General features: G+C 48.4%; 1 protein-coding gene across 1 annotated transcript in view; it reads right to left on the bottom strand.

The window, feature by feature from the left end:
• TMEM131L (transmembrane 131 like) overlaps nt 1-11,970 on the bottom strand; it is an 84,269-nt gene extending 72,299 nt beyond the window's left edge. The window contains exons 1-3 of the mRNA XM_074147581.1: nt 11,833-11,970; nt 11,408-11,478; nt 3,935-3,978 (exon numbers count right to left, since the gene is read on the bottom strand). Of these exons, the coding sequence (XP_074003682.1) occupies nt 3,935-3,978; nt 11,408-11,478; nt 11,833-11,956 (239 nt within the window). The 5' untranslated portion in view covers nt 11,957-11,970. The remainder of the gene's footprint in view (nt 1-3,934; nt 3,979-11,407; nt 11,479-11,832) is intronic.
• Nucleotides 11,971-13,860: the final 1,890 nt, after the last annotated feature.

Raw genomic sequence — 13,860 nt, 5'->3', positions numbered from 1 at the left:
ATGAAGTTGTGGCCAGTGAAAAACTGCCGCGTATGACCTCACAAGATGAAGCAGGCTCATTTTCCCCAGCCACTCGGGATTTTTCCTGAAGCAAATGTTGTAATTACATCACTTAAGTATCCACTAAACCCTCAAGTAATTTTGCATTTGGTTCACCTTAACTGCTTTGTTTCCTCTCAGGCAACTAGTAAGCTACTCCCTTGCTACCTTTACCTTCTGATTTCTCTCCCACGTCTGGAGCACTATTTCACAGGCACAGCAAAAGTCTCAAGATGGGGAGTAAACCCACCTGGCAATCACGAGAGGTCAAAGTGCCCACTGTCACTCCCAGGGCTGCGCTATCGCCCCAGCAGGAGCCCACTGGGAGTCAATACCATCTTCTGCCCCGAGCAGCTCCAGCCCACGGGGTCAAACCCTCTCCCAGTGATCAAAGGCAAAGGTTCAACAGAAACACTTGACTGAGCCGACAGCACCACACTTAAAATTTTCCTAGCAGTTGATACCTATCTACTGAAAGCAAAATATGCCCTAACTGTCAAAGGTGAACGCTGGAAAATGTCCTCTTAACATGCTGAGTATGTACCATACTCTTAGTATTGTATGGCCTTCCTTTCTCGTGGACTATTAGTGCACATCACATACTAAGATTAATTGCTTCACATCTTTTATCAAGTACAGCAGTTTATTCTGGTGCCAATGTTCTTTAACCTGTCACCTGGGAAACTGGATTTTCAAAGGCCTTTCTCGAGAAGTCCTCAAACCCAAGGATTAAGAATGTCATGTATGTGAAAATTTGTTTTTTCTTTTGGTAGTCCAATGTCTACTTCCTTGAAGTGGAAAGCTAAAAATTTTGGTAACATCATTTGCGCATATCACCTAACAGTATCATCCCTTTATCTGTGCCAGACTCTTGCATTTGACTCATTCCACTGCTTTAGGATAAGCGCAAGAAAAAAGCAAGCACCTAAATCTTCAAAATTTGCTACTGCCAGCTGTGGCAAGTGAACAGGCACCCACACAAAAAAAAAAAACTAACAAAAAACCCCCCAAACTTTCTCTTAACACCTGTCATTGACTTTCTTCTAAGAAAACTTGTTCTGGAAGGCATCTTTTTACTGATGACTTTCAAATGTAAGAAACAGCTTTTAAGGAAACTTGAAGCTTTTTTAATAGGCTAGTCCAAATACACGTGGCTTTAATTCTGTCAAAGATTGTGGCCTGAAGCAGTACACCCAGCAACTCATGTATCTACTGTCCAGCGTTTCTTATTTCAGAATCTGACCCAGAGAGACACAAAACAACGGAAAGCAACCTGGGGTAGCATCCAAGCTATCAGAAGAGCAGGAATAGCAAGCTGGAAATTAACGAGTTGCTAATTAACCTTTTCTCACTCAGGGCAGCTGCAAACCCACAGACCTCTAAATCAACCATTTCTCATTCACCTCTGGAATAGCTCTTTACAGGAATTGCTCTTTGGACAATGTCTTTTTTTTACCTCCATGCAAACTTCTGTATTTGTTAAAGCTAAACCTAAGGCAGAAATAATGAGATTACATTCATCCCCCTCGTGCACTTGCCACAAAAACAACAGCAAAACAAGAAGCCCACCCCAAATGGAAGATCCTGCGATGCACATGCACAGGAAGTCTGTTAACAGACTGTTAATACTTTGCTCTTTTTTTGATTTTGTTGTTTAAGAGTATGTCACTAAGCTCCCAAGAGAGCCCATTAACCTAGACTTAAAATCCAAATAAAGCAATGTTTTGGGAAGAGACTTTCTCCTTTATGCCCAAAGATGCTAAATGCTCTCTACTTTCTTCAATTCTGGAAAAAAATTTGAATTCTCTATCTCCATTAACTTGTGTTCATATTGCTACTTGAAGGTGCTTTGCTTTTGGTGCTCTAGGGGCTCCACATCAAATTTCAGAAGCTTTAGCTGATTTCCCTAGGGCAGACAATGAGATGCTGAAGGCTCTCAGGTTTTGCTGCTACAGGAAAAGGAAATCCCCATGATTTAACCGTATAGTGAAATAAGCCAAGGGAATGAAAGTTTACCTGGAAAGAAACTAATAAATTCCAGTCTTTCTAATGTACCTTTGATAGGTCTTCTTCATAAAACCTACATTATAACATTCCTTCAGTAAACAGAGCACACACACATCGGTGTTTACATACAGCAGCAAACCAAAAAGGTTTAAAAGGTGCACACAAATCAGTGTCTGTTTAGGCAAGTTTCCTGTAGCATTTCAGTATGACAATAGAAGGATGTTTCCCCATCCATGCAAGCAAGCCTTATAAACTTTACTTCCAGAAAACAAGTTCATTTTTGGAAATGAGTAATTACTAGAAAAATCTTTTAAGCACCTGAATGACAAAAAAAGTCAAACCACTTTTTCCTTTTTTCTCTGAGTCTCAAGAACTATTTATCTTTCAATATTTTTATTATTGTCATAGTAGCCAGTTACTCCATCCACCTCCAAAGCAAAATAGGCAGGAGATTTTTTTCCCCCTCCCCTACGCTACATCTCTCTGCCTACTAACAAAAATCTCAGAAACCACCTTAAGCACAGCATTTGAGACTGCTGTCTTCTGACTACCTCTCAATAAAGAGAGCATGCTTAGGCACGCAGTGGAAATCTTGCATCAAGAACCCAGTAGGCCCCAGCTGAAAATCAGAAAGTTCTATATTTGTGCAGGGAAAACACCATCTTTCAATAGTTTACTCTTCTTTTGCAAGGGAAGGAGAAAAAAAAAAAAAAGAAATCCCCTATGCCAGTAGGAACTGGGGGACGGAGGTAAGCACAAACCATGAGCACCAGCTGTCAGAGGCAGCAATAATTCTCCCATCCTGTTTCCATACCATCTTTGTCACTCCCATGGAGATGAGGCACAGGAGCCCTATGATGCTGGGTTTGGACAAGGCAGCTCCCGATGGGGCAGAAAAAGGGGGGAAAGCTGCGCAAAGCGCTGTGGCGCAGAACAGACCCACCATAACCATCCCCTTCCCACCCCCACCTTTACCCCTTCTGCCAGCTCCACCTAGGCTTGTGTTTTATCACATTTATTTGCTCTGAAACCCAAGCTAAGGGCAAAGACGGGAGATAAATGAGAAAAGCATTTCTGGCTAGTTGCGGTCCTCGGAGCATGGTGGTGTTACACGTGTTTATTTTCAGTCTTGTGATCTTTCTGGCTGGCATGGCACCGAGAGCTGTACCCACATTAACACATACCAAAGAAAGGAAGTGTTTCACTGGTAGATGTCCAAGCATTTTAATCTGGACACTCAGAGGAAACAAAATGTGTATTTTAAAAATAATCTGTGATGCTATTTACCCAACCATTCAAAACAGAGGAGGGCTGATATTAACAGAAACAGCAAAGTTGAGGCTACGGTTCTTAAGGGCTTTATTATTCATTTGATTTCAAGAAATAAGGCAGTATATCTACTGTTTTACAGCAATACATTAAGAAGTCTTTGGCTTTAAATCGTCTTTACTTCCCTTCCCCCCCCCACCCCCAGTACCAGTTAACACTCCAAGACTACTTACATTTGCAAATTTTGGAACTGAAAATTGTCCTATTGTTTAAAGAAATAAATTACAAAATATAAAATAAAGCAGAATCAATAAACACAGATTTTTTGTGTATGTGTAAAAGCAATGAAAAGCAAATGCAGATTAGAGATAAAATAAGGAGAAGGTGACGCAAGACAGCATTTCAGTCTTGCATACGCTGCACACTATTTTCTAGTTTTGCTAACAAATTAATATTAACACTAGTTGAGAAAATCGTAAGCTGCAAGTAATGAAAACTATTTAATATGCAGCAGAAAAAAAATCATTTTTAGTAGTCTGCCCAATTACAGCGCACTATTTCTAAAAGCAAAAACCAAAATGAGCTTCAGTACTTTTGCCTTCATTTGAGTTTTACTTACCTTTGCTCTTGTGGATGCTCTTCTACATCCTCCTTCGAATCAGCCTGACAAACAGAGAAAATACCATGTAAGGATCTCAGAATTGCAACAGGGTGCACTAGACATATGTACCATTTTTAACGGCTCCAAAAATGGACTCTCACATGACTTGCTTGCAAAATGAACTCAGAAATCTACAATTCCTTTAGCAACTCCCTTACAATTCAAGTAAGGTGGGTGCTGGCCATCCTATTTGAAGTTTCAGTTCATTTTGCCAAGATAAATGGTGACTTAACATGGTTATTCCATTATTTTTTTTCCAAACGTTGATGGGACAGACTGATTTTCCATTTATAGAAACACATCTATACAAAATTCCGCTCACACATACAATTTCGATCTAAAACCATCAACTGTCCTCAAGCTACAGGAAGACTACTTCCTCCATTTTCAAATTACCTGCCTCATGTCAGTAAATTTAATTAGCCAGTACCTGTGAAAATGGGATGCAGAATGCCCTGAAATTCACATCACGTGGTAACCCCAGAAGCAAAGGCAAGAGACCACATTCCAATGGAGGAAGATTCCAAGCCCAGATCTTACCAATGATCAGCAACACGTACAGAAATCATAGGGAGTAGAAGCTTAAAACCCAACAGCTTAGCTCAATTGCTGGCCTAAGGTAATTCTGGAGACATGCAGCTAACAAACTCTGCCAGCTTGCAGTTCACAACTAACCACTTTGAGCTGTCTACAGAAATGACCTCAAGCGCTGGTTCAGTGAGCTCCCTGCAGGAAATCCATTTAAAACAAGCAGGTAGCTGCTCTGAACCGGCTGAGATCTCCAGGAGAGCTTTAGGTACAACTCAAAATGGAGCGTGTTACATCCACCCAACCCGCGCTGATGAAACCAAGGACAACTTTAGGGAGATTAACATTCTTCAGAAAGAGGTCACGGTTACCCTGCCAAGCACAGCTGGTAAGTTTTCCCAGCTACTGCAGAAGCAGGTGACAACGGTTCCACAAGACATGAGTTACAGACCTTAGCAATGAAAAAGTAGAAAAAAAAAAAAAAAACAACTTTTAAAATTAAAAGAATGCACCTTCTACCACCCCTCCTACACATTTCCCATGTAAGTGCATCACGGAACAGGCCCCAAGGTACCAGCTTTGACTCTAGCTCCTATTTTCACTGCATACTGGAACAAAAGATCACCTGCACAAACACTAAACATCTTTCTACAGGCTTCAGATTTTTAAGCAGACCAGGCGACCCTACTTGTCTACTAAGCAGGACAGAGAGCAGGATTCTGAAAGACCTGAGCCTCATGAAGGGAAAAAAACTACAACCACATTAAGGCAGCAAATATGGTTAATGTTATTATTAATAATTAACATTATTATGCCTCAAATAACGAAGTTATGGCTAACATTATTACAGATCTTGCCTAAATGCATCTAAATGTCAATCTTTGACCACGAGCAGCTCATCCAACAGGAGCAGCACAGCCTTCACCGTAGCATAACCAAACGTGTAACAAGACTGACAGGGATGTACGAGTTAATTTGAGGACACAATGATCTTTCTGCACACCTGCCCTTAAAGGGAGGTTGGAGACACCGTGATAATCATCCAGGATCTGCAGCGCATCACGTGTTTCTTCAGCACAGACCTAAACAGAGGTCCTAGCACCTGGCCATCTCCTCTAATGAGCCAAGCTTTGCTGTTAGACACTACCAGTAAGGCACAATACAAATCCATCATCTGTTTTCAAGCTTCTACAAACTCCTTTTGCCCTTCCAGGCTCTCAGTACAACACCAAGCAGAATTAGAGGACTCCTCATCCACCTCCTCCAGAAACAGCTTCTCTGCCACACAGCAGGCTGGCAAGATATCCTCATTTTAAATGGATTAACTCCTCTTTTAAATGGCTTAACCAGGCGTCAGAAACCTGGGATTGTGTCATTATGCAGTGCTCACCCTTAACACTAGTTACCTCAACACTGACGACTTCTCTTTACTTCTCATTAAGCAACGATGAAAAAAAACTTTCCGGACTATGGTGCTGCACAATATAAAATCTGAATTGTACAAGGAAAAAAAAAATATTAAAAAATCACCCTCGATTCTGAGCATGCACATAGAGCCACATATCCAGCCTTCTCCTACCTTCTCTCCTCTGTATGCCACAGGCTACATGTATACTTACACTGAGAATTAAAAAAAACCAACCCCAAAAAAACCAACAAAGACACTAAAACCAACCCCAAAACACCAAAACCAAACAAGCCTTTTCAAACTGCCATACTGCCAGACAAGCACTGCAGAGGGATGGGAGGAAGGGCAGGCATGACTCCTGAAGCCAAAATGCAGGTCCCAGCAGCCTATCCACAACAGGAAAGAAAAATCCCCTTCCTCCAAACCTCATCCTGAATTACTGGCAGGTGCTTATCTTGTGCTAGAAAACCCCCAAAAAGTGCCCCCCTCATGTCGCACAAGGCACGAGAGCCTGAGCTGACAGCTTTTGCATAATCTGCACGGCCAACCAGCCCCAAGTCCTATCAGCACCATCCAGAAGCTCAGCTGGGAGGCTGGAGGAGCCTTTGAACAGCCCAAAGAGGAACACAATTCCCACCCCAAGTCTGTCTCGGGCTTCCACACAAATTGTGCGCCTTCAGACAAACCCTGCTTTGAAGTAGGTGACTCCGTACATTCAATTTGTGCATAGCTGATGGGATGCACCTCTGTTAATGACACGCTGCAGTGCTGCGTATCTCCGATACATATGCAAGATCAAGGTCTTCATCAGCTTTCGAAACCAGCAGAACAATTAACCTTATTAGCCCCTGAGCCGCACTGAAGAACAGGAACTGAACACTACTACATACGCAAAGAAAAAAATAAAATAATCTTTCAGAACTGAGCAGAACCTTTAAAGTGAAAGCCCAGGCAGCTGCTCAGTATTTGCCCAGTGTCTGTAACCAACTATGACACAGCAAATCTCGTGGCATTTCCCTCTTTCTCCAAATTCAAGCACTTAAAACATTACCACAGTAATCTGAAAGAAGCAGTCACTGTAATCTCCTAAGTATCTGCAAGCAAATTGAAACTTACACACGGCACTCCTCTGATGAAACATCTCGCCCATCTCCTACATGCACCCATCACATCAGACATGGCACTGACACCAAAAAAAAGAGGCTGGTATATGTTGCCTTTGATGACTTACTGTCATTTTCAGTCGTGATAACAAGACCTAGAATTTAACCTTCGTTACTTCATTTTAAAGTAGTTCCTCCCTTGAAACTGAAGGGGCTGAAGGGAAAGCACCGAATGCCCAGCTCTGCAGGTCCCCAGCCCGCCTGCCCCTGCCTTCACCAAAGCAGTTTATGACAGACAGAAGCATGCAGCCATGATTCTCCGAAACCTCTTTTAAGTGGTGTCCACCACAAACAACAAGCGGCATTTGTGCTTCTCCTTTCATACACTCATGGCCCTGGAGACAGCAGGCCTGATACTCTTACTCTGCTTTTCCTCAGGCTCTTTCCTCTCCTCTTCAGCAAAGAAAAATATAACTATCTTCCTTTCAGCCTTGCACTGAAGTGCTCCGACATAGCTCTTTTATATTTGGAGCTTTTTCAGCCTCTAATGGTGAAGGGCTTGGGTGTCAAGTCCTACACAAAGGAGCTTTTCTCCCAAGCATTTTAGTTAAGTAAGTATTAACAAGTTACAAACAAACAAGCAAAACCACAAGATTATAAGGAGTCTGAATAAAACCCACGACTGCTCTAATCAAGCCTCTTGCACTTGAGATTTTTCCATGTCAAAATTCCACTGGTTTTCCATGCATTTCCCAGCCATTGAGGTAGGCAAGACTTCACATTCTTCCACATCGAGGACAAACGATGGGAAGAAAAACAAAACCAAAAATCCAGCCACCCACCCCAGGGACATTTCCTATAAAAGGGAAAGCAAGGAGGAGGAGGAGGAGAGCAAGGCGGGCACCCTGTGGTTACCCCAGACTTCACACCACCTTCACTAAGAAAGAGGAACTGGGTGCAAGGGAATATGGATACCACATCCGACAGGGAAACCCTGCTCATCTCAAAGCAAAAAAAAATTAAAAAAAAAAAAAAGGAACCCAGGAAGAAATATTAAAACACTGGAGGAAGCTGCAGACCAGTGGAAGACTGTCAGCAGGCGAGACACAGCCAGCTCCTCCTCAGCTCTGGCACACCAGCCCACGCACACCCTCACCGGCTGCAATGATGCTCTGGGCACCCGTGGGGCTCGGCTGCAGAGCAAGAGCAGTAGGTGTAGCCATCCCCAAACGCTTCTGCAGGCTTCAGAGGAAGCCAAAATCAAAAGATCACAAGCATGGGGAAGAAGAAGAAAAAGGAAAAAAAAAAAAAAAAAAAAAACACACAGAAAAAGAAAAGGAAAGAAAAAGCACCGATACATGTAGGAGGGAAGCTGGGAGGGGGCACATGAGAGGCACAAACAATGAAAGGGAAGCAGGAGGAAACAGAAGGTAGAATGACCGACCAGGGCGGAGGCACGGGGGGCCCTGGGCAGCTGCGCTCCAGCATGCAAATTCATGCAGTTCACGTAGACAAAGCAATGCTGTGAGAGGCTTAGAAAGCAGCTACAAATATTAAAGTGCTTTGTTTCCCCCCCCCCCCCGCCTCTTAACATGATGTCTTTATTCGGTGCGTGCTCTTGGAACAAAAGCACACATGGGCAACCTGACGGCTGAATGGGCTACCGACCTGTCCAACTTCCATCCTCAATTTCTGCAGGCAGCAAGGAATGCTCAAAACTGCTCTGTCACAGGCAGCTGATGATGCACGGAAAATAAGATAATAGTGCAAAGCCATGACAGAAAGGGAAAAACATCCATCAGACAGCATTGGTAACCTGCCAGAAACAGGCAAAAGGGCTGGGCAGACAGGGCAGGCTAATCCATGCCCCTGCTCAGAGCCTGCGACGGGCAGGCGGGAGGGAGGTACATGCACAGTTCCTTCCCTGGATTTTTCAATTCTGCATGCGAAGTCCTCCCTCTCCTGTGCTGCGCTCCCGCCCGTACTCCTCCAAAAGTGAATGGGAGAACCAGATCGAGGAACCAGGACACTTTCCGTTCCCAAAGTCTTCCCCATCTTTAAACACATGAATGAAGCCACCCTTGGATATTCCCTATCAAACAGTGCTGATTACCCACTCAAAAGCAAGGAAGTTCTTCCTCTTACTAGACCCTCACCATCACCACTGCTGTGATACGCAGACACTGGGCAACAACCTCTGTGAAGGTTTAAGTGAGAAAGTCTGTTCTTGGAAGGAAGAGAATATGGACAACCTCCTCATAGTGGTAAATCAGAACTTTTTTTTTAGTGGATAACAGAGACAGACAAGCAATAAAGCTCCTGCAAGTTTAAGCATCCCTCTAACAAAAAAAGGGCAGCCAGATCTTAACAGATGAAGCAGTCTTCCCAATCTCTGGAGCTGATGACGGAATCTCTGCCAACGCGCCTCTCCAACCTAGGACAGTCACCCACCAGGTCAACAATGACAAACTACCTCCAGGACCTCACAGATGCCACAGGGGATCGTGGAAGGGTGGGTAACCCTCAACTCCTCAGGCGCTCAGAGAAGAGCCACAACCGGCCATCGCAGAGCAGTGCTACCGCTCCATGGAAGCGGTGCTGGAAGGGTCCCTGGCCACATCTGCGGGGACAGAGGAAGGTCTCCTTTCCTCCTCCCTCCAACAACTGGGAAAGGTGGCTTCAAATTCAGCCACAGGCCCCAAGCCTGGGATGTGCTGGGTAAAGCCCAAACCCGCAAGAGAACAGAAATTCGTGTGTCGGGGTTGGGCCTGGAACCAAGCTTTGGTCTTAAAATCTGTTTGAGGAAACCAGGCCCTTCTGCTTCAGCTCGAGCAGTCACCGAGGCGTCAGATGCTGCTGCGGTCCCCAGGCTCAGAGGGGAAAGCCATGCAAAAGAGCCACCGCACCACTGGCGCTCAGAGACTGGTTCTTCTGGCTTTTAATGTCCGCCTTTTACTTCAGCAAGCCTATCGCAATTTTCACTTCTTGCTCTGTCACAACTGAAACCAGAAGACCTGTTTTCTTTCCTGCATACCTAACGCAGCATCTACAGAAACGACAGAGGAGCAGCAGCCACAGCTTCGCCTTTCACTGCTGCAAGGGGTCAGCGAGACCGTACGCTCAACCACGCCAAGTCAACGGGCCACTCGTGCCTGGCCTTCCTTCAGCCACGCTACAGCTTATTTTTATGAGGATGCTCAAGAACAAAGTGTTTTCCAAGAGGACCTAATCTCCTCAGGAAGTAAACATCACGTCATCATCACTCAGTTGCAGCCTCACTGCAAGAAGCAGCTATAAATGACTGCATTACATGGTTCTACATCTAATGCATCTTAATGTCTGCGAGGTAAAGATTGCACAAGCAAAAGGCCGAGTTCCTTCAGCATCCCTGGGCACGGAGACTCTGCACCTTCCCTTAGCTACTTCCATATCCGCACGGGGCAAATTCTGAACAACAGGATGTATACACAAATAATTTTAAATATATATATATATATATTAGATAATACTTTCATGACACCACAATACAAAACGCTGGGCCCTGGTAAGCAGCATCAATTGTCAGCTAGCTGAGGAAAGAAATAACACTTCTGCTATTTTTCCCTACGTTAGTGGATATCAACGGCTGAGCACTGAACAGAGAATGATATAATGGCTTAAGAGAAATAAATTACCTTCTTTTCCCCCTCGCATAGGATAACGTCCCCAAGGACTGCTTCTTCCCATTTATGAGCCTGGTGCCGTGGAGTCTAGGAAGGCCCAGCTCAACATATGGCAGAGTCCGTCAGTGGCAAGTTAAATGACCATCTCGGATGCCATAAACTCCAGACCCCCACCTCCAGCCCCCCTCCTCGCTTACCAGCCCGGCCATGAATTTTACTGTACTGGCTCCCCTTCCCGTACAGAATTTAACCCATCTTATTACCCCTCCAAAAAAAGCAGCTGAGCAAAACAAAAAAAAACGTGCTACAGCGCGAGGAAGGACATCAGAAATGATGTGTCATTTGAGGGGGAAATAAAAATGGCTTCACCTGAACGGCTCTGAGATATAAATACATATGCGTTATTCGTTACACACACATCCAGTATTTACCGTGCACAAACACACTCATTAAGGAAAAAAAAAAAAAGGAAAGTGAAAATGGGGAAAAAAACCGCAGGAAGAAAAAAACCAACCAAAATAAAGCCGAAAATCCCCCACTGTTGGTTGCGCGGGGCGGGGGGAGCCGCGGGCCGAGGCTGCGGAGTGACAGCGGCCCCACACCGCCCCCCGGGCCCCACACCGCCCCCCGGGCCCAAACCCACCCCACGGCCGCTCGGGGCCCCCGGCCCCACCTCACACACCCCACACCCCCCCGACCCCAACCACCGCCCCCCCCGGCGCCCCCTCACCTGGGCGGGCAGCAGGAGGTCCCCCTCCTCGGCCTGCCACAGCTCCACCACGCCGGGGATGGGCTCGATGGCTGCGGGGGCAGAGAGAGAAAGAGAGAGAGGAAAACGGCGGATGGGACGGACGCGCTCGCCGGGGCCGGGAGCCCGTAGCCCGCGGGCGGCGGCGGCGGCCCGGGGCTCCCCGGGCGGGGGCAGGCCGGGCTGACAGCACGGCGCAGGGCCGGGGGGCTGCGAGCCGCGTCCCGGCTGCCTTTGTGTCCCCGGGATGCCACCGCGGCAGCCGCCCGAGGGACGGCAGCGGCCCCCCTCAGCACGCCCGGAGCGGGCAGCAGCGGCAACAGCAGCGGCAACGGCAGCGGCGGCGGCACCCCCGCTCCCTCCCTCGCCCCCTCCCCCGACCCGACCCTCCCGCCGGCCGCCCTCACCTTGCCCCTGCGCCTCCCCGGGGCGAAAGCAGGGCAGGAGGACGTGGAAGACGCCCAGCAGGAGATTCATGGCGGCGGCCGCCCGGCAGTAGCCGCTCTGCTGCGGGTAGCGCAGCCCCGCCATGCCGTGCCGCGCCGTGCTGCGGCTGGGCGGGGGCGGCGGCGGCGGGGAGGGGGGGGGCGGGGGGAAGCGGGGCGGGGCGGGGCGGGGAGGGGGAGGAGGTGCCACGCCCACCGCCACGCCGCGCGCGCGGCTGCGCGCCGCCACGCCACGCCCGCCGCCACGCCCCCCCCGGCCACGCCCACGCCAGCGCCGAGCACATGGCGCGACGCCGGGGAGGGCGGGGGATGGGACGGTCCCCCCGTCCCCCAAAGTGTCCGACCCCCCCCAGAGCGAGAGGCGGGAGGCGGGAGGCGAAATGATGGAGAATCGGGTTCTTTTGCCGGGTTTGGGCGGCTGGCGCGTGGTTGGCGGCGGGAGCGGGAGGTCCCCTCCCTTACGCCCGTGCGGGGTGTCACCGGGGCGGGGGCTCGGTGCTTTCCGCTTCTGTTTAGGCAAAAAAAAAAGAAAAAAAAAGCGTTAAAAGAGGAGGAAAACCAGGAGGCGGCAGGAAGGGGGAGGAGAGAACGCAGGGGGAAGAGGGGGGGAGGGGGGAAAGAGGGGAAAAAAACCCCAAACCCACCCAAAATAGCCCCGGCGCCCCCGGTGTGGCGACCTTAGTGCCGGTGTTTTTAGGGGGAGACGCTGCCAAAGCATCTCGGGGGGTGGGGGGGGAGAGGGGGGCGTACGGTTGAGAAACGGGGTTCGTGCTGCCGTCCCCATCCCGCCGGGGTTTGCAGTCACCGTCCCGGCGGCCGGTGGGTCTCCCCGGTGTTTGTCACACGGGAGGGTGGAACAGAGCCCAGCGACAGCGTGCGGCGGCCACGCAGCTTTAGCGCGTCCCTCGCACGCCCTTCTAATCGTGTTTTAAAGCCCTTGTCCCTTTTGCTCAAAAAATAAACCCCCAAATGCTAAAAATTGCAGGAAAAAAACAAAACAAAACAGTCGTTAGAGGAGCTCTGCAAACCTTGAGGAAAAAAAAAAGAAAGGGAATACTCTGCTAACGAGGTTTGCACAACCCCAAAATTGCATCTGGTTCTCTCCTTACCGATCGCACGTAGTAACTCACATAAGCAATGGAAACGCGGTGCTTACTCACCAAAGGCTCGTAAATAAAGCCAAACAAATGACAAAACCCATTTTCAGCCCCGGACTGAGACAAGGCATGAGGCCATGTGAGACCTCGGTCCCCGTCGGCAGCGGGACGGCTACCCCATGCCCTCTCCACGTAGCGCTCGAAAAGCTTTTCCCGCCCAGCGGACAGCCCGGTGTGAGAGAGGTGAGGGCCGGGGCAGGTCTGTGTGTGGGGAGCACGTCTCTGCTGGGGGCAAAAGCAGCGCTGACCCCCTCCCTGAAGGAGAAGACGGCGGCTTTCACCCGTGTTGCGCAACGGCCGACGTACGGCGACGCAGGCTCGGCTCCTGCCCACATCCTCCTCTCGCTTTCTTCTCTTCCCCCCCTTTTTCCTGCTCTCTGCCTGTCGGACGGGTCTTTTGTTTCCCACCCTCTCCCTTGGCGCCTTTAATCACGTTCCCCGCGCTTCCCCACATGCAGGAGAAGGAATTCCTGCCCCGGTTGTGTGGGCGCACCCCGTGGCACCCCTCCACCTGTGCCCCTCAGCGACCCGGGGCTCGCAGGGAAACCGCAGCTTTTAATGTGGGAATGGTTGGATGTTTCCCTGCCGGCAGACGTGCAGCCGCGCTTGGACAGGGGCTTGAAGAGATGCTCTAGAGCGAAGGAGGGTTATAATGGCGTGGACTATCTAACAACCCCACCCGGGGTCTGCGTGGCACCACGAACATACTGTGCGCATTCAGTAGGGAACTTTCCCCACCGCTTTTGCAACTGATCCCAGTTGCGATACCAGTTAGAGCCACAGACTGACGTTATTTTAAATTATTAGCTTTTTCTTGCCGAGTTTTTAAAAA

The sequence above is a fragment of the Numenius arquata genome, chromosome 5, assembly GCF_964106895.1.
Source record: "Numenius arquata chromosome 5, bNumArq3.hap1.1, whole genome shotgun sequence".
NCBI lineage: Eukaryota > Metazoa > Chordata > Aves > Charadriiformes > Scolopacidae > Numenius > Numenius arquata.
The sequence above is the reverse complement of the archived record's forward strand: the minus strand, read 5'-3'. Positions and strand labels throughout refer to the sequence as shown.